Raw genomic sequence first — 21,316 nt, 5'->3', positions numbered from 1 at the left:
TTTCAGGATAAGCAAACAACAGCTAAATACCAGTAACAAGCAATATGCAACCAAAAGGAAATTTGGTTGGTAATCCTGTTTTTTATCAAGGAAGAAACTTCATGCTTAGAAAATTTTTGTGCTTAAAGCAGCTCTATGAAATTGGCCCCTTGTCTACCACTAATTGTTAAAGTGAATACCTTGGAATTGAGATCACGTATAATGAAACCAATGTGTGTCCACCCCCCCCCCCCCCCCCACTTTCCCGGTCCTCTAACAGTCTAATATTTGATGTAACGGAAATCAGTTCTTTAGATTTGTCCATCTTTATTGGAAAATGCCAATCCCTTGGTGGTTAATATTGTACAATGTGCACGTTTCAGGCATAATGGGAGATGAAGTAGGCTATTAAAGCTTTCAACAAAGCCATAGCCAGGCATATGATCAAGCAATTAAGGTACACCATTAATTCTGATCTGTGCATCATTTAATGATAAAGAAGAGACACCAACTGACCAATGTAGATATTTTGGCAGAGTAAAAGTAGCGTCGGAAGAAAACGGTCTCTGGGAAAGTTGGTAAGTCGCTCATTCAAAAAGAAAGATGGAGATTTCTACTCGTGCATCTCAGCCAATATTGGAAAATTCTAATATTCCGAATGCTGAATTCTATGTGAACATCATTATTGGTTCACTAGGACTGATTGGCAATGCTTTCGTCTGTCTGGTCATGCTGCGATATCGAAGAGTCTTCAACTCTACAACCAATAAGCTCATCATCCATCAATCTGTTGTGGATTTTCTTGGATCTCTACTGTTCCTACTAGGCGTGGTTATATCACCACCAAGTCAAGTACCGGATAACATCTTAGGCTCGCTGTACTGTAAAATCTGGTGGTCAGAGTGGTCCATGTATAGTGTCTTCACTGTCTCTACCTATAACCTGGTAGCAATATCTGTAGAGCGATACTTTGCAACGTGTCAACCCGTCAGACATCGTAACATGTTCTCAAGTCATCGACTCATGATGGTTGTAGCCTTAGCCTGGATATCCAACTGTTTTTTACAATCTTACTTAATCTTCATTTCACACAACATCGATGGGGTTTGTGAAGTCATCTGGCCGAGCCCTACAATCCAGGCTGTTGTGGGTGTAGTTATAGTCGGGAACGTCCTTATTGTCATTCCGTTAGCTGTCATCATATATTCCTACATCAAGATCATCTTGGCGCTCTATAAACGCTCTCGAGCCAGGGTAGGCGACAACAACCAAGATGCAAGAAAAATGTTGACAAGAGCCAACAAAAACGTCACCCTGACTCTACTTGTGGTGGCCATATTCTTTGCCATCTGTTGGACGCCAATTAGTACCAGCTACATGTTGTACAATCTTGGATTGAACAAAACTTTTGTCAGTCCCACTTTGAATGCCGTCGTGGTGTTAAACCTTTGCGTCAATCCATTCATCTACTGCTTCACCTATGAACGCTTTCAGAAACAAGTCAAGAAGATGGTGTGTGGTGGACGTCGGCGCAATGACAACCGTGTGGACACCATTAGTGGATCAACAAGACAGGAAGCACCTGCACAACACCCTGTACAACTACAAATGAGTGCTGCAGTCTCAGTTATTAGTTCAAGAGACAATCCTGCAGTTCCTTAACTTAGAGCTGCTGGCAAAAAAGTCGCAGACCGTGTACATGTTTTGTTTGATCAACCATAATGAAATAACAAACCTGTGAAATTTGGAGCTTAATGTATTGTGTGATTCAGGAAGAAATAGTGAAAAACCGTGCACAATTTTTCAGCATTATTCTCCTCAATCAGCTTTTTGGTTTTTATTTTGTTCTTTTAATGGGACACGTTGCCTTGGATTGGTCAAGTTGGTCTATAAAAAGCATTTGAAACCGTTTGTTATAAAATGTATACGTTTTAAAAGTGTAATATAATGATCAACACAACTAGGCTTCGAAATTGCATGGTTTTCCTCATATGTTGTGAACTAACACGGCACGCGGCACATTTTGTGAAGTCCACAAAATGGCCGACCGTGTTAGTTTGCAAAGTAAAATGAAAACCATGCAATTTCGAAGGCAAGTTGTGTGGATCATTATATTACACTTTTAAAACATCTTTCTAATCATGCATTTCATAACAAACAGTTTCAAACGCTTTTCATAGACCAACTCGAATAATCCAAGGTTTATGATACATACGCAGCATTATATTTACAAGTTTCCTACAGTATGAATCTCTTATATTAGTTTCTTTAAAGCATTTGCTCTTAAAACAAAACTTTAAACCAAATTGTGTAAACAAAGTGAGTCGCAACATTTTCTGGGGGACACCATTTATGACAACCGTGTGGATGCCATTAATGAAGCAACAAGGCCTGAAGGAACTGCACAACACTGTACTTCACAAAAAATAAAGATGTCTAGTGTATCAACTCATACTGAGTGAAAAAAGGGCTTGATTACCATGCAACTGTAGGATACCCAAGCCTACATTCGCATGGACTGTAAAGAGGGGTAACCCTGTTTTAGCCCCAGGAGTAGGTTGACAACGGCCCCGGAAAAGTGGTTGATTGCTTGTAGCACACATCTTAAAGTGGCCTTCAGGCCTTTTGTGTCTGGCAACTTGCGTAAAAAAATAAATTGATATCAATATAAACCACAAGGGAAACTGACTGGGTAAATTAAATAATAAGACAAAAAAAAAAAAAAAAATATTGAAAAACACGTCTGACATGAAATTATACCGAAAAGCTTTCAAGCAAATTGTGAGCACGAACATTGACATAATAGTTTGTAGAGCAGGACAAATGATAATTAACTTACATAAATAAAGGTTAGCACTTAATTTGATCAGCATGCCCTTCTTGCGAAGAATAATGGAACCTGCTTACAACTTCAAACGAACGCTTCGATTGATCTTGGCCCGAACAACAGTTTTAATATTTTATTTAATAAAAACATTAAGATTTTCACTTCAAAAAGTTTAATATTTAATAAAAAAGTATACAAATATATAAAGTAGGTGCTATAAAAAGGGAAAAGGCATTGTGAAATCATAAAAACTGCTCAGCGAGAACTGACTGAGTGCAATTGACTAGACTGTACACACTGAGCAACACTGAGAGACTGGACACTGTACACATAATGGAGATGTCTACTATTTCTACATCTGAGGTGACGGACAATTCTAACACGGCTGCATTCTATGTGAACATCATTATTGGTTCACTCGGACTGATCGGCAATGCATTTGTCTGTCTGGTCATGCTGCGCTATCAAAGCGTCTTCAACTCCACAACCAATAAGCTCATCATCCATCAATCTGTTGTGGATTTTCTTGGATCTCTACTGTTCTTACTAGGCGTGGTTATATCACCACCAAGTCAAGTACCGGATAACATCTTAGGCTCGCTGTACTGTAAAATCTGGTGGTCAGAGTGGTCCATGTATAGTGTCTTCACTGTCTCTACCTATAACCTGGTAGCAATATCTGTAGAGCGATACTTTGCAACGTGTCAACCCGTCAGACATCGTAACATGTTCTCAAGTCATCGACTCATGATGGTTGTAGCCTTAGCCTGGATATCCAACTGTTTTTTACAATCTCACTTAATCTTCATTTCACACAACATCGATGGGGTTTGTGAAGTCATCTGGCCGAGCCCTACAATCCAGGCTGTTGTGGGTGTAGTTATAGTCGGGAACGTCATTATTGTCATTCCGTTAGCTGTCATCATATATTCCTACATCAAGATCATCTTGGCGCTCTATAAACGCTCTCGAGCCAGGGTAGGCGACAACAACCAAGATGCAAGAAACATGCTGACAAGAGCCAACAAAAACGTCACCCTGACTCTACTTGTGGTGGCCATATTCTTTGCCATCTGTTGGACGCCAATTAGTACCAGCTACATGTTGTACAATCTTGGATTGAACGAAACTTTTGTCAGTCCCACTTTGAATGCCATCGTGGTGTTAAACCTTTGCGTCAATCCATTCATCTACTGCTTCACCTATGAACGCTTTCAGAAACAAGTCAAGAAGATGGTTTGTGGTGGACGTCGGCGCAATGACAACCGTGTGGACACCATTAGTGGATCAACAAGACAGGAAGCACCGGCACAACACCCTGTACAACTACAAATGAGTGCTGCAGTCTCAGTTATTAGTTCAAGAGACAATCCTGCAGTTCCTTAACTTAGAGCTGCTGGCAAAAAAGTCGCAGACTGTGTACATGTTTTGTTTGATCAACCATAATGAAATAACAAACCTGTGAAATTTGGAGCTTAATGTATTGTGTGATTCAGGAAGAAATAGTGAAAAACCGTGCACAATTTTTCAGCATTATTCTCCTCAATCAGCTTTTTGGTTTTTATTTTGTTCTTTTAATGGGACACGTTGCCTTGGATTGGTCAAGTTGGTCTATAAAAAGCATTTGAAACCGTTTGTTATAAAATGTATACGTTTTAAAAGTGTAATATAATGATCAACACAACTAGGCTTCGAAATTGCATGGTTTTCCTCATATGTTGTGAACTAACACGGCACGCGGCACATTTTGTGATGTCCACAAATTGGCCCACCGTGTTAGTTTGCAAAGTAAAATGAAAACCATGCAATTTCGAAGGCAAGTTGTGTGGATCATTATATTACACTTTTAAAACATCTTTCTAATCATGCATTTCATAACAAACAGTTTCAAACGCTTTTCATAGACCAACTCGAATAATCCAAGGTTTATGATACATACGAAGCATTATATTTACAAGTTTCCTACAGTATGAATCTCTTATATTAGTTTCTTTAAAGCATTTGCTCTTAAAACAAAACTTTAAACCAAATTGTGTAAACAAAGTGAGTCGCAACATTTTCTGGGGGACACCATTTATGACAACCGTGTGGATGCCATTAATGAAGCAAAAAGGCCTGAAGGAACTGCACAACACTGTACTTCACAAAAAATAAAGATGTCTAGTGTATCAACTCATACTGAGTGAAACAAGGGCTTGATTACCATGCAACTGTAGGATACCCAAGCCTACATCCGCATGGACTGTAAAGAGGGGTAACCCTGTTTTAGCCCCAGGAGTAGGTTGACAATGGCCCCGGAAAAGTAGTTGATTGCTTGTAGCACACATCTTAAAGTGGCCTTCAGGCCTTTTGTGTCTGGCAACTTGCGTAAAAAATAAATTGATATCATTATAAACCACAAGGGAAACTGACTGGGTAAATTAAATAAAATTGAAAAAAACAAACAAAAAAAACAACTTTAAAAATACGTCTGACATGAAATTATACTGAAAAGCTTTCAAGCAAATTGTGAGCACGAACATTGACATAATAGTTTGTAGAGCAGGACAAATGATAATTAACTTACATAAATAAAGGTTAGCACTTAATTTGATCAGCATGCCCTTCTTGCGAAGAATAATGGAACCGGCTTACAACTTCAAACGAGCGCTTCGATTGATCTTGGCCTGAACAACAGTTTTAATTTTTTATTTAATAAAAACATTAAGATTTTCACTTCAAAAAGTTTAATATTTAATAAAAAAGTATACAAATATATAAAGTAGGTGCTATAAAAAGGGAAAAGGCATTGTGAAATCATAAAAACTGCTCAGCGAGAACTGACTGAGTGCAATTGACTAGACTGTACACACCGAGCAACACTGAGAGACTGGACACTGTACACATAATGGAGATGTCTACTATTTCTACATCTGAGGTGACGGACAATTCTAACACGGCTGCATCCTATGTGAACATCATTATTGGTTCACTCGGACTGATCGGCAATGCATTTGTCTGTCTGGTCATGCTGCGCTATCGAAGCGTCTTCAACTCCACAACCAATAAGCTCATCATCCATCAATCTGTTGTGGATTTTCTTGGATCTCTACTGTTTTTACTAGGCGTGGTTCTATCACCACCAAGTCAAGTACCGGATAACATCTTAGGCTCGCTGTACTGTAAAATCTGGTGGTCAGAGTGGTCCATGTATAGTGTCTTCACTGTCTCTACCTATAACCTGGTAGCAATATCTGTAGAGCGATACTTTGCAACGTGTCAACCCGTCAGACATCGTAACATGTTCTCAAGTCATCGACTCATGATGGTTGTAGCCTTAGCCTGGATATCCAACTGTTTATTACAATCTTACTTAATCTTCTTTTCACACAACATCGATGGGGTTTGTGAAGTCGTCTGGCCGAGCCCTACAATCCAGGCTGTTGTGGGTGTAGTTATAGTCGAGAACGTCATTATTGTCATTCCGTTAGCTGTCATCATATATTCCTACATCAAAATCATCTTGGCGCTCTATAAACGCTCTCGAGCCAGGGTAGGCGACAACAACCAAGATGCAAGAAACATGCTGACAAGAGCCAACAAAAACGTCACCCTGACTCTACTTGTGGTGGCCATATTCTTTGCCATCTGTTGGACGCCAATTAGTACCAGCTACATGTTGTACAATCTTGGATTGAACGAAACTTTTGTCAGTCCCACTTTGAATGCCATCGTGGTGTTAAACCTTTGCGTCAATCCATTCATCTACTGCTTCACCTATGAACGCTTTCAGAAACAAGTCAAGAAGATGGTTTGTGGTGGACGTCGGCGCAATGACAACCGTGTGGACACCATTAGTGGATCAACAAGACAGGAAGCAACTGCACAACACCCTGTACAACTACAAATGAGTGCTGCAGTCTCAGTTATTAGTTCAAGAAACAATCCTGCAGTTCCTTAACTTAGTTAGAGCTGCTGGCAAAAAAGTCGCAGACCGTGTACATGTTTTGTTTGATCAACCATAATGAAATAACAAACCTGTGAAATTTGGAGCTTAATGTATTGTGTGTTTCAGGAAGAAATAGTGAAAACCGTGCACAATTTTTCCGCATATTCTCCTCAATCAGCTTTTGCGTTTTTTTAATTTTTTTTTATGAGACACATTGCCTTGGATTGGTCAAGTTGGTCTATGAACAATGAAAAGCATTTGAAACCGTTTGTTATAAAATGTATACCGTTAGAAAGATGTTTTGAAAGTGTAATATAATGATCAACACAACTAGGCTTCGAAATTGCATGGTTTTCCTCATATGTTGTGAACTAACACGGCACGCCATTTTGCGGAGTCCACAAAACCGCCGACCGTGTTAGTTGACAAAGTAAAATGAAAACCATGCAATTTCGAAGGCAAGTTGTGTGGATCATTATATTACACTTTTAAAACAAGATCTTTCTAATCATGCATTTCATAACAAACGGTTTCAAACGCTTTTCATAGACCAACTCGAATAATCCAAGGTTTATGATATATACGAAGCATTATATTTACACTACAGTATGAAATCGCTTATATTAGTTTTGTTATTTGGCATTTGCTCTTACAACAAAACTTTAAACCAAATTTTGCAAACAAAGTGAGTCGCAACATTTTCTGGGGCCTTTACAAGTCATACATATATCAAATTTAATTTCTAACAATGATGTCGCTTTTAAATCTGATCAGTGTGCCCCACCTCGACACGTAAATGGAATAGAATTTCCCATTGAAATTTCCACCCATGTTTCCAACGAACAATAGTTTCTCAAATATCTTGATGGGTCTTTTTAGAAGCAGACCATTACAGTGCGTACTCCGTTTGCAGTAACACTGTACAAACCTGGCGAAATAAATGCTTGAAAAGCATTTGCTCAAAAAAAAAACCAAAAAAAAAAAACTATTTTTTATTTTTTATGCAAATCGCCAGACACACAAGGCCTGAAGGCCACTTCAAGGTGTGGGCTAGAATTATTTTGTTCCAGAGGCTGTTGCCACCTACTCCTAGGGCTGAAACAGGGAACCCCCTTTACAGTCCATATGGATGTAGGCTTGGGTATCATCAATCTGAGGCATGGGTGGTATGAGCATGAGCAGAAAGCACTACCTCCCCCCCCCCTAAAAAACCCCAAAAGTCTTCTACACATAGAGATTTGCAAGATTTTTTGAGGACTCAACAAACTAAAGAAAATTTAATTACATTGATAACAAAGGTACTGCTTTTTAATTTGATAAATGTGCTTTAACTCGACATACATGTAGAAATGGAAGATGTACATAGAATTTCAAACGGAGAAGTCCCTTTACATTTCCTCCGAACAATAGTTTCTTAAATACTCGATTCGATTTGCATTATTAAATATAAAAAAAACCAACAACCTAATTTCATCAAGTAAGAAAGGATTCTGCATTTTCCCACCACTAATGTTCAAAGAAATAACTTTGAAAAAGAGATACAAAAAATAGGGCAGTTGAGCAGAATGGAAAACTCTCTTGCAAATTAGACTACGATGGCAGGGAAAAGATTTTCAGAAGTTTAATCAGACGACTGGTCCGCAAAGCAAGGGATACATCTTGCTTTTCTGCGATTGCATTCAATAAACTACTCCCACTCTCATTATGGTGACAAGGAATTAGGATACAAAAGGCGAAAAGGTAACAGGATAAGGGGGAAATGTTCAGCGAGAAATACCTGAGCGCAGTTTTGACTAAAACTCTGGACACTGAGCAACACTGAGAGACTTGACACTCTACACAAAATGGAGATGTCTACTGTGTCAACATCTCAGCCAATGGAAAATTCAACCACGGCTGCGTTCTATGTGAACATCATTATTGGTTCACTGGGACTGATCGGCAATGCATTTGTCTGTCTGGTCATGCTGCGATATCGTAGAGTCTTCAACTCCACAACCAATAAGCTCATCATCCATCAATCTGTTTTGGATTTTCTTGGGTCTGTTTTCTTCTTACTCAGCCTTTTTCTGATAATATCACCACCAAGTCAAGTATCGGATAACATCTTGGGCTCGCTGTACTGTAAACTCTGGTGGTCAGAGTGGTTGCAGTATAGTATCTATGTTGTTTCTACCTACAACTTAGTCGCTATATCAACAGAGAGATACTACGCAACATGTAAGCCACTCATACACCGTGTAATTTTCTCAGGCCGGCGACTGAAGATGATCATGGCTGCAACCTGGCTGTGTGGCTTCGTACCAGCTCTTCATTTGATTTTCATATCATATAAAACCGAAGATGGGTGTGACGTCGACTGGCTAAGCCGTACCGTCCAGGTAGTCGTGGGTTTGTTTATCATCTACAGTATGACTATTGTCTTACCGTTGGTCATCATTATATTTTCCTACACCAGAATCATCTTGGTGCTCCGCAAGCGGTCACAGGCCAGGGTCGACGACAACAACCAAGATGCAAGAAAAATGTTGACTAGAGCCAACAAAAACGTCACCCTGACTCTACTTGTGGTGGCCATATTCTTTGCCATCTGTTGGACACCAACTAGTACCAGCTACATGTTGTACAATCTTGGATTGAACGAAACTTTTGTCAGTCCCACTTTGAATGCCGTCGTGGTGTTAAACCTTTGCGTCAATCCATTCATCTACTGCTTCACCTATGAACGCTTTCAGAAACAAGTCAAGAAGATGGTTTGTGGTGGACGTCAGCGCAACGGCAACCGTGTGGACACCATTAATGACAACCGTGTGGACACCATTAGTGGATCAACAAGACAGGAAGCAACTGCACAACACGCTGCTCAAGTGAGTGCTGCAGTTTCAGTTATTAGTGCAAGAGACAATCCTGAAGACCCTTAACTTAAAAGCTGACAAAAAAGTCGCAGACCGTGTTCATGTTTTGTTTGATCAACCATAATGAAAAAACAAACCTTCAAAATTTGGGGCTTAATGTATTGTGTGAGTCCGGGAAAAATAGTGAAAAACGGTAAACCATGCACAATTTTCAGCATTTATACATTCTCCTTGATATTGGCTGCAACAACCGAAATTAGCTTTTGCATTTTGTTTTTGTTTTTAAGGTTTATAATGGCATTTTATTTACAATGTTTCTATGACATATCTAATATTAGTTTCTTTAAAGCATTTGCTCTTAAAAGTAATGCTGGCTAAAAAATGTTTTTTGTAAAAACCTAACTGTGTAAACAAAGCATGAGGCAGTTCCTGAGGGAAACTGTCCAGCGAAAACTGACTTATCGGCAGTGATCGGCAATGCATTTGTCTGTCTGGTCATGCTGCGATATCGAAGCGCCTTTAACTCCACATCCAATAAGCTCATCATCCATCAATCTAATGTGTTCTTACTCAAACTCTGATTCGATACTTCCTGAGAATGTGAATGCGAAGCAAATGAAGACCTCACAAATTCACAGCAGTTGACTTGTGCTTGACTCGCTTGCCAATTTGCACTGAAAACAGAGTTGAGACGTCAAATTCACGTCATATAATTTGCATTGCATTCCCATTAGCATGAAGTACAAACCGTGCTTAAAGGCAGTGGACACTATTGGTAACTACTCAAAATAAATATCAACATAAAACCTTTCTTGATTACGAGTAATGGGGAGAGGTTAATAGTATAAAGCATTGTGAGAAACAGCTCCCTCTGAAGTGACGTAGTTTTCGAGAAAGAAGTAGTTTTTCACTAATTTGATTTCGAGACCTCAAGTTTAGAACTTGAGGTCTCGAAATCAAGCATCAGAAAGCACACAACTTCGTGAGACAAGGTGTTTTTTCTTTCATTATTATCTCGCAACTTCGACAATCGATTGAGCTTAAATTTGCACAGGTTTGTTATTTTTTGCATTAGATACACCAACTGTGAAGACTAGTCTTTGACAATTACCAAAAGTGTCCACTGTCTTTAACAATGAGGCAGCTTTTTTTATGTGAACATTAAGCTCTTGTACTTTACCAAACATTAAGCTCTTGTACTTTACAAAGTCAGTTTCCCTTGAGATTTGATACACGCCATAAATATCCAATCACAAACATCACAAACTATGAACAAGTCTCCTCCAGTGGGATTGCTGAATGGTTTTTTTGTGCAGCAAGGAAGAATAGAAATGCATTGTACATGCTACCCACAGAAGCAACTATGGGAAAAGCATCGATCTAAAAAGTGCATCGCTGTTTTCAGAAACAAAAAAAATAAGATCACAAAAGATTTGTAAAATACACTCGTCAAATAAAAACCTCCCTGAAAAATTACATGTTACCCACAGGAGCCAGTTATGGAAAATGCATTGATCAAAAAAGTACATTGCTGTTTTAGAAACAATAGTGCAAACACTACCTGCCCCTTCAGCTTAGCCACGGGGCATAACAAATAATGATAAGATCACAAAGAATTTCTAAAATATACTCGTAAAAAAAAAACTCTCTAAAAATTTACACAAAAGAAAAAAAGAAACGAAAAATCATAAAAACTGTTCAGCGAGAACTGACTGTCGGCAATTGACTAAAAAACTGTAGACAGTAAGCAAGGTAAAGCAAACACTGAGAGACTGAAATGGAGCTGTCGACCGTTTCTACATCTCTGCCAGAGGATAATTTCAACTACGCTGCTTTCTATGTGAACATCATTATTGGTTTACTCGGACTGATCGGCAATGCATTTGTCTGTCTGGTCATGCTGCGATATCGAAGAGTCTTCAACTCCACAACCAAAAAGTTCATCATCCATCAATCTTTCATGGATTTTCTTGGCTCTGTTTTCTTCTTACTCAGCCTTTTTCTGATAATATCACCAAGTCAAGTACCGGATAACATCTTTGGCACGCTGTATTGTAAAATCTGGTGGTCGGAGTGGTGGTCGTTTACTTTCTACACTGTTTCTACCTACAACTTAGTCGCTATATCTGTAGAGCGATACTACGCAACTTGTCAACCAGTCAGACACCGCCAGATTTTCACAAGCCGGCGACTGAAGATGATCATGGCTGCAACCTGGCTGTGCAGCCTCATACCAACTCTTCATTTGAGTCTCATATCATTTAAAACCGAAGATGGGTGTGATATCGGCTGGCCGAACCGTACAGTCCAGCTAATTGTGGGTTTGTTTATCGTCACAAGTTCGCTGCTCTTCGTCCCGTTGGTCATCCTCATGATTTCCTACACCCAGATTATCTTGGTAATCCGCAAGCGGTCACAGGCCAGGGTCGGCGACAACAACCAAGATGCAAGAAACATGTTGAATAAAGCCAATAAAAATGTTACCCTGACCCTACTTGTGGTGGCAGTATTCTTTGCCATCTGTTGGACACCATCTTGTACCAGCTACTTGCTGTTCAATCTTGGATTGAGCGATAACTTTGTCAATCCCACAACTAATGCCATCCTGGTGCTGAATCTGTGTGTCAATCCCTTTATCTACTGCTTCACCTACGAACGCTTTCAGACACAAGTCAAGAAGATTGTTTGTGGTGGACGTCAGCGCAATGTTAACCGTGTGGACGCCACTAATGACAGCCGTGTGGACACCATTTAGTGGATCAACAAGACAGGAAGCAACTGCACAACATACTGTACAAGTGAGTGCTGCAGTTTCAGTTTTAGGTTCAACAGAAAATCCTGCAGGTTATATAAACTTATTGTAGTTGTTCAGGCCTCATACTATTTTCCCCTAAAAAACCTGACACTTAACTTTTGAACAGTGCATGTTTTGTGTGATCAACCACATTATATATATAAAATAACAACGCCTGTGAAAATTTGGACGTATTTTGTTGACGCCACTTAATACTTTTGGCCTGAGTTCGCACATGCGTACAAACTAAACTCTGACACAGAATGCCTACCCCCTCCCAAACTAACTACCTAATTTAGTACTTTTGAAACTGTGCATTATTTTCATGAACTACCCGTGACTTCTCCATTATTTGTTTCATTAAAGCAATTGCTTTTAGAGTAGGGCTGATTTCAATTTAATCTTTTCAAAGACACTGGACACCTTTGGTAATTGTCAAAGACCAGTCTTCTCACTTGGTGTTTCTCAACATACATGTATATGCACAAAATAACAAATAACAATTCGTGGAAAATTACTTCTTTCTCGAAAACTACACCACTTCAGAGGGACCCGTTTCTCACAATGTTTCATACTATCAACCTCTTCCCATTACTTGTTGCCAAGTGAGGTTTTATGCTGATAATTATTTTGAGTAATTACCAATAGTGTCCATTGCCTTTAAAGCTAGTGACCATGTTTTCTTGGGCTTTTACAAGGCGTACTTGATTCCAATTTAACTTCTAACAATGATATCTAGCTTGGTTTTACGAGTTGCATCATAACAGACACTTTTGGAAAAAGGGCGAACAGAATGTGTATTCACTTTTCGGTAACACTATGTGTAAATATTTACTTTGCAAAGGACAAATACTAAGAAATCACATGCCTGAGAAAAACATTAGCCAGTTTTTATGTAACGCTTTTCACACCCGAAGGGCGTCCCAAAGCGCTTCACACTATTACCGCTGATCACTGGGCCTTAATCATTCCTTAAAGCCATTATACACTTTTGGTAAACAGTATTGTCCAAGACCCACACTTTGTGTATCACAACTTATATATAAAATAACAAACCTGTGAAAATTTAGGCTCAATCGGTCATCGGAGTCGGGAGAAAATATTGGGAAAACCCACCCTTGTATCCGCACGTTTCGCCGTGTCATGACATGTGTTTAATATCCGTTATTCTCGATATCAAGAATTGATATCGTTTTACTGTTTTCTCAAAAAAGTAAAGCATTTCATGGAATAATATTTCAAGAGAAGTCTTTCACCACTACCTTCGGTAAACCCTGTAAGTTATTTGTAAATCTGTGAACTTTTTTTTTTTTTTTCTGTACCGAAAGGGTCCAATGGCTTTAAACCATCTCGGCTCCCTGGGGAGTATACAGCTTTGTGCAACCCTCACTCTGCTGAACAGAATAACAAGAGCTTGAGTTCGGTGCTCTTATCTGCTCTTCAACGACACCCTAACAAGCATTTACTCTGACAATATGACTGTTTTAAATCGCAAAAAAGTTTTAAAGCTAACAAAACGAGTGGAGAATTTTTTTTCTGGGGCCATCAAAGGCCACCCTGAAATTGAGTATATTTTCAGCAGTCTAGACCCCAAGCATCACTGAGACTGGCCCTTCTTTCAATTTTGTTTTAGTGCTGGTAAAATGTTAATTTGATTGTGCACATCTATAATGATATAGGAATAAAACAACCAAACGGTTCAAAAAACCAAAGATTTTACTTTGTCTTTAGTTGATGTAATGTTAGAAACCATTGGCCCAATTTACATGTAAAGGCACTGGACACCTATTGGTTATGACAAAGACCAGTCTTCTCACTTGGTATATCTCAGCATATGCATAAAATAACAAACCTGTAAAAATTTGAACTCAATTGGTCGTTGAAGTTGTGAGAGAATAATGGAAAAAAAAAAAAAAAAAACTTCAGATGCTTGATTTCGAGACCTCAGCTGAGGTCTCGAAATCAAATCAAATATTCTAGAGAGAAATTACTTCTTAAAAAAAAACCTACGTTACATGTACTTCAGAGGGAGCTGTTTCTCACAATGTTTTGTACTATCAACAGCGCCCCATTGCTCGTTCTCAAGTAAGTTTTTATGCTAAAAACTATTTTGAGTAATTACCAATAGTGTCCCCATTGGACACTTTCGGTAAACAGTATTGTCCAAGGCCCACACTTTGTGTACCACAACTTATATATAAAATACTGTAACAAACCTGTGAAAATTTAGGCTCAATTGGTCATCGGAGTGGGGAGAAAATAAAGAGAAAACCCACCCTTGTTTATGCACGTTTCGCTGTGTCATGACATGTGTTTAAAATAAATCTGTAATTCACGATATCGAGAATTGATATTGTTTCAATGTTTTCTCAAAAAGTAAAACATTTCATGGAATAATATTTCAGGAGATGTCTTTCACCATTACCTTCTGTAAACCCTGTAAGTTATTCGTAAATCTGTGGAAAAAAAAAATTCTGTACCGAAAGTGTCCAACATATTTTTGCCCACTTTGATTGAAACTCAGTACATTACCTGGTTGTATTCCAATGATCACACCGCGTAGACCAAGAGGGACGCTGAACCCTTCCCTGACGTTGATTACCCGGTCAAACAACTCATGCTCAGCCTCGGGGTCTGGTATTAGGTTGCCTAGGTAATGAAGGGGCTGTCATGTAAACACAAACAAGAAGAGTCATCATTACGTGAGTCACGTACTAAAAGCAGACCAGCGTTTATCACTGTTGGTACTCATCAGGAGCAGTTTTTAATAATAATAATAATAAATAATAAATAATCGTGGCTTCTTATATAGTGCGCAGGTCCGTCACGCAGTGGTGCTTCAACATTATTACCCCTGGTCACTGGGCCTTAAATCATTCCTTAAACCATCTCAGCTCCCAGGGGAGTAAACAGCCTGTGCCGCCAAATATGTAGCGCACTAAGCTAAACAATCACAAGAACCATCTCTGTCCTCACAGGTACCCATTTACCCCTGGGTGGAAAGAAGCAAATGGTTAAGTGTCTTGCACAAGTGTCACGACCGGGACTCGAACCCAAACTCTGCTAATCAGAAACACCAGAGCTTGAGTTCAGTCCTCGTATACGCTCAGCCATGACACCCAAACATTATCTTTCTTCTATTTGATCAAAAATTCATGAGGCATAATTGTGTCACTGCCTGTGAGTTTACTCAGACAAATATCTCCACAATTTCAAATGTTATTATGAAAGCAAATTTGAAAAATAAAAATCAACCAACTGGGCCCAATTTTATGGCTCCGCTAACCGCCGAATTCTGCGCTTATGATCATGATTCCCTGCTTACGTGCAAGCGCCGAATTTCTGCGGTAGCCTTGTAAGTGTAGTATGCAAAGTAACGCGGAGTACGCACGCACAGAAGCCAAAATATTGACACTTTGATTCAGCACTTAGAAACCTGGGCCCAATTTCATAGAGCTGATAAGCACAAAAATTTGCATAGCATGAAATTTCTCCCTTCATAAAAACAGGAATGCCAGCCAAATTTCCAGATGACATTCAGGACAAGCAAACAACAGCTGCATACATGTAAGAAGCAACATTCAACCAATGGAAATTTGAGTTGGTAATCCCGTTTTTTTATCAAGGAAGAAATTTCATGCTAAGCAAATTTTTGTGCTTAACAGCTCTATGAAATTGGGCCCTGGTATTAAACGATGATAGAATCTTACCCTATAGAGGAGATGAGGTCGGACAGCCATCTTCTGTTTCCGGACTTTCTGTCTTAAACTCTGTAGAAAGAAAGACAAAGAATAAAGTGTCATCACACAGTGTTACTACAATATTCACTTCCACTAGATTACGCAAAGTATTCACGAGTGGTGAATATATTTAAAGACAGTGGACACTATTGGTAATTGTCTAAGACCAGTCTTTCCACTTGGTGTATCTCAACATATGCATAAAATAAAAAACCTGTGAAAATTTGAGCTTGATTGGTCGTCGGAGTTGCGAGATAACTGTGAAAGAAAAAAACACCCTTGTCACACAAAGTTGTGTGCTTTCAGATGCTTGATTTCGAGACCTCAAATTCTAAACTTGAGGTCTCGAAATCAAATTCATGGAAAATTACTTCTTCCTCTTACTTCAGAGGGAGCCGTTTCTCACAATGTTTTATACCATCAACCTCTCCCAATTACTCCTTACCAAGTGAGGTTTTATGCCGATAATTATTTTGAGTAATTACCAATAGTGTCCACTGCCTTTAAGTTGAAATCGCAGTAAATCAGAAAACAGAATGTTTGAAGATTACCTTCTGCACTTCCTCTTCGATCAACTTGACAATCGGCTCGTCAAGATTCTTCAGCCCGATGGCGACCTTAGACGCTTTAGCACACGGTATATCAGAGATGAAGTCTTGAAGCTCCTTCATCCGTCCGGACTTTCCCTTGAAGAGGTCATCCTCAAAGAAACTGTCCTCTCGAGGATGTTGGCTCAGGTAGGAAAACACTTCTGGAAACCTTTCGAATGACAAGAGTATCATAAGGGAAAAACTTTAAATAACTACGGTTCAAGTCCCACTCAAGTGGATTTTTCTTTATTCAACCTAAAATTAGACAACATTAAAGGCCCGGTCACACAGGCCCCGATAACGAGAACGAAAATGACAACAATAAAAATGCACGCCCTCGATTGGTTGAATAAGAGTGGGCGTATTCTGCCTGGAGCAATTCAACCAATCTAGAGCATGCATTTTTATGGTTCATGCTTTCGCTCTAGTTATCGGGCCTGTGTGACCGGGCCTTCAGACTTACTTGGCCATATAATCCTTGATGACGTCGATGACTTTAGTGGAGTAGAGCCAGGTCCCAGCTTCGTCCTTCTTGGAGTAGCCCTGGATCTCCTGACTCGTCTTGTTGAACTTCAAATTCAAACCGATGTTGAAATTCTTAGATGGACCCACTGAGGAACTGGAAAATTAAAAAGAAATAATCACTAATGTAAATTTTTGATTAACTAAATTATACCAGGAAAATTATTCACTAAAGTATGAGGGGCATGAACACGTCCCTTCTTAAAGGCAGTGGACACTATTGGTTATAACTCAAAATATTTGCTAGCATAAAAACTTACTTGGTAATGAGCAATGGAGAGCTTATTTATTTTTGTTTTTACCAATATACTTGGTAACGAGCAATGGAGAGCTTATTGGCAGCAATAAATAATAGATGTTAAATTTGCAACGGGGATAAAGACTATTAATTTTGGTTTTTACCCATACACCGATGTGTGTTAGCACTGTTTACTCAGTACTTTCCCCAAGTCCTGTGAAAATTTATATCAGGCATATTACTCGGTGGGATTTAAACCCACCGACCCTTGCAGTTCGAGAGCAGTGTTTTACCAACTAGACTACCGAGATTCCCCGGTAGCCGTTCGATAAGAGTGAGCTTACCTGTGTCTGGATCCTCGGCCAACGAAGATGGTTCCCGACAACCGGGATATGATCAATGATGTCAGACCAAGGCGCTGGCCTAAAACATAGGCTGGAAGGTAGTGCACTTCATGACGCTGAAGAGGGTAAAAGGAAAGGGTTATATGTCTTGTTTTATGGTGCTAATGTATCATCTTTTGCTTATCCACAAAAAGGAGCTAAGCACCACAAAATAATGCTTACCAGAGTAAGATTACCAGTCAAAATACCATGTAACATGTACGATTTGTAACTGGTATCCTGCTCATTTCTGCTCAATAGAAAATTGTTCAGCAATATTTTCTGCTTTATAAGCAGCTCCATGAAATTGAGCCCAGTTGCCAGAAACAAAACTTGACTTAAACTTACGTCCTGTGAGTTCTTCACGTGACTCAAGTTGGGTTCTACGGGGACGGTCAACACGACTCGCACTCTGCCGTTCTCTATCTCCATGACGTTGCCCTGGCAACCGTAGTTAGGCGAGCCCAGCATGAAGCACTGGGAGTTTGTCGGGTAGACCTCGTCTAGTGTTTTGAACTGCTGGAAGGTGGAGTCGTGCACCGTTATGTCCTTAACCAGCATCTGATAGGCGAAGGGTACCGGGCGAAGGGCCCACTGTTTCTCTAAGGTAATGATTCCATTCACTCCACTGATGTATCTGTAAATAAGTGGTCAATAAGTAAATAAATAAAATCAGCTTGTGACATGGTCATGATGGTCAACAAGTAAGTTGAGTTTGAGACATGGTCAATAAGTAAATAGTTCAGTTTGTGACATGGTCAATAAGTAAATAAATAAAATCAGCTTGTGACATGGTCATGATGGTCAACAAGTAAGTTGAGTTTGAGACATGGTCAATAAGTAAATAGTTCAGTTTGTGACATGGTCAATAAGTAAATAAATAAATCCAGTTTGTGACATGGTCATTAAGTAAATAAATTCAGCTTGTGACAAGGTCAATAAGTAACTAAATAAAATCAGTCTGTGACATGGTCAATAAGAAACTAAATACATTAAGTTTGTGACACGGTCAATAAGTAAATAGATAAGCTCAGTTTGACACATGGTCAATAAGTAAATGAGAAAATTCAGTCTGTGACATGGTCAATAAGTATAAATATATATATTCAGTCTGTGACATAGTCAATAAGTAAATGAATAAGTTCAGTTTATGACATGGTCAATAAGTAAATAACAGAATTAAGTTTGTGAAATGGTCAATAAGTAACTAAATACATTAAGTTTGTGACACGGTCAATAAGTAAATAATTAAGTTCAGTTTGTGGAATGGTCAATAAGTAAATAAGAAAATTCAGTTTGTGACAAGGTCAATAAGTAAATAAGAAAATTAAGTTTGTGAAATGATCAACAAGTAAATAAAGTTCTTACCTTCTTCCCATGAGTGGACATGCGTACACAATAACATAGGTTGGCCCAATCTTCACTCCCTTCCTCTTGTGATACCTGTCATGAAACAGCAGTTCAATGAATACCTTTCAAAAGTATTGTTCATGAAATAGCAGTTGGATTGAGTTATGTAACAATTCCTTTACATAGCACCATGTTATGGTTTAAAAGGAACTGTGGCACAAAAAGCTGCCAATCAAAACAGGAACAATGGGGGGAACCCCTTTTCTTTATGATAAGTGCACTGGGTTCTTCTATGTGCATTACACAACACACTGGACCAACGGCTTAATGCACCGTCTGAAGGACGCAGCAAATATCATTAATTGCTTGCTTAAGGAGACATGTGTCACGACTGGGACTCAAACACACACTCAGCTGATCAGAAACGCCAGAGTTGAGTTTGGTGCTCTTAACCACTCGGCCACAAAACGCAACAAAAGTACAGTATGTCTTTCAGCAAGGATATGGCCCGTCTTTCTCTAAAAGCTTGCAAGGAAGTAAAAAGAGCCCAGATCTGAACAGGTACCTTTCTTGGATGGCTTTGATGTCCCTCACCCAAACACCGGCGTCAAAATCTGACATCTCACGCGACGTGACACCCAGCGGCTTGTCAGCCGAATCCGGACCCTTCAGCTTGGAATCTTCAAGATCATACCTGGAAGAAAAGGTCATGAGAGGTCAATAGAAGAGAGGTCATGAGAGGTCACACTACCTCTTATCTCTAAAATGTACATCACTTTAAAGAGTGTCATTTCTAACAATGTTTTATAATATCAATAGCTCTTCAGTGACCTTCACCACGTACCTTTTTAAGGTCAATAATTTTTGGAGTAATAACCAAAAGTGTACACTCCCTTTAACACAAACTGTTCTGTGAAAATAATTTCTTTGGCCTTCGAGGAAAGACTCTGCTAGGGTAGAAAAGTCAGGCCATTAACTCTGTTTTTGCATTTTAACAACAGGTCCGTTTTGGTTGGTAAGCGGTTGGCAACAGCTAATTCTATTTTCTTATTGGTCTGTGAAGAGTGAGAATTAGTGAAAAATGGCGAAGATATAGCGCACCTCATGGCATCATCTGCAACAGCAACGACCCGCACTTCTCTGAGATGAGGCCACTCGGCAAAACACGTCTTCCCTAAAAGCTCCTTGGCAACATCCTCTGCTTTCTGTAAGAAACAAAAATTAGTTTAATAACAAAAAACAACACAACACAATAAGAGATTGCCTAAACCTCAAAAGGCCACTTCGAGTTGAGGGCTTTGTGCTAACGACCCAAATCAACTGTCACCAGCGAAACGTTGCCACCTACTCCTGGGGCTGCTACAGGGTTACCCCCTTCACAGCCTTTAAGAAGGATGTAGGCATGGGTATCGCCCACAAGGAGCCTGGCTGGTAGAGCAGGATGCAAAAACCTCCCAAACTTTTTACGTACCACATCAGAATTTTCCGTCTGGACTGTCAAGATTACACTATCCCCTCTACTGTTCTGCTGAAATATCTTGATGTCATCCTTCTTCAATGTACTCTGCGGGAAGATAAATCACAAAAACATAATTTTTACCTTCAACAAGCACTGGTTAATGTAATCTGAAGGACAACAAAATTCCCCAAAAATATTGTGAACCTTGCACAGCTTACTGCTCAATAATATCGAAGTCTTATATAGCGCACGTATCTACCAAACAAGGTACTCAAGGTGCTGAGTATATTCAAACTTTCTGAAAGATAGGTTATTACAGTGATCAATTCTGAGACCCAATTAGTGCTTAGTGCCTGGACATTCACACAGAAGTTGATGTAAAGATGGGAAGCCCGGGAACTAGACCCAAGTCATCATGCATCATGTTGCTTTTCTATCACTCATTCCAAAACGAGGCTCGAAGGTCAAAATGGTCTGGTACCTAGGTTTAAAATTGCAATTACCAACTCACAGTGAATTTAAGGTGATGTAGGGTTGGGTAGCCTGGGAAGTAGACCCCAAACTTGACTCCCTTGCACAGACCATGAAAGAGCTTGCTGGGGTGGAGATGAAAGGAATCCTTGGCTATCTCAACACACCTAGGCAGAACAA

The 21,316-nt window shown here is 39.4% G+C and overlaps 1 protein-coding gene across 2 annotated transcripts in view; it reads right to left on the bottom strand.

Annotated features, from left to right (window-relative positions):
• Nucleotides 1-21,316, bottom strand: part of LOC139950379 (5'-3' exoribonuclease 1-like) — a 44,581-nt gene that overhangs the window by 12,993 nt on the left and 10,272 nt on the right. For both annotated transcript variants that reach the window (XM_071949007.1, XM_071949008.1), the window contains exons 16-26: nucleotides 21,177-21,303; nucleotides 20,678-20,770; nucleotides 20,308-20,411; nucleotides 19,772-19,900; nucleotides 19,225-19,299; nucleotides 18,205-18,493; nucleotides 17,818-17,933; nucleotides 17,177-17,332; nucleotides 16,675-16,882; nucleotides 16,094-16,153; nucleotides 14,916-15,048 (exon numbers count right to left, since the gene is read on the bottom strand). In XM_071949007.1, coding sequence (XP_071805108.1) covers nucleotides 14,916-15,048; nucleotides 16,094-16,153; nucleotides 16,675-16,882; nucleotides 17,177-17,332; nucleotides 17,818-17,933; nucleotides 18,205-18,493; nucleotides 19,225-19,299; nucleotides 19,772-19,900; nucleotides 20,308-20,411; nucleotides 20,678-20,770; nucleotides 21,177-21,303 — 1,490 coding nt within the window. The remainder of the gene's footprint in view (nucleotides 1-14,915; nucleotides 15,049-16,093; nucleotides 16,154-16,674; nucleotides 16,883-17,176; nucleotides 17,333-17,817; nucleotides 17,934-18,204; nucleotides 18,494-19,224; nucleotides 19,300-19,771; nucleotides 19,901-20,307; nucleotides 20,412-20,677; nucleotides 20,771-21,176; nucleotides 21,304-21,316) is intronic.

This window comes from Asterias amurensis, chromosome 18 (assembly GCF_032118995.1).
Source record: "Asterias amurensis chromosome 18, ASM3211899v1".
Classification (NCBI taxonomy): Eukaryota; Metazoa; Echinodermata; class Asteroidea; order Forcipulatida; family Asteriidae; genus Asterias; species Asterias amurensis.
This window is presented reverse-complemented; position numbering and strand designations above follow the sequence as displayed.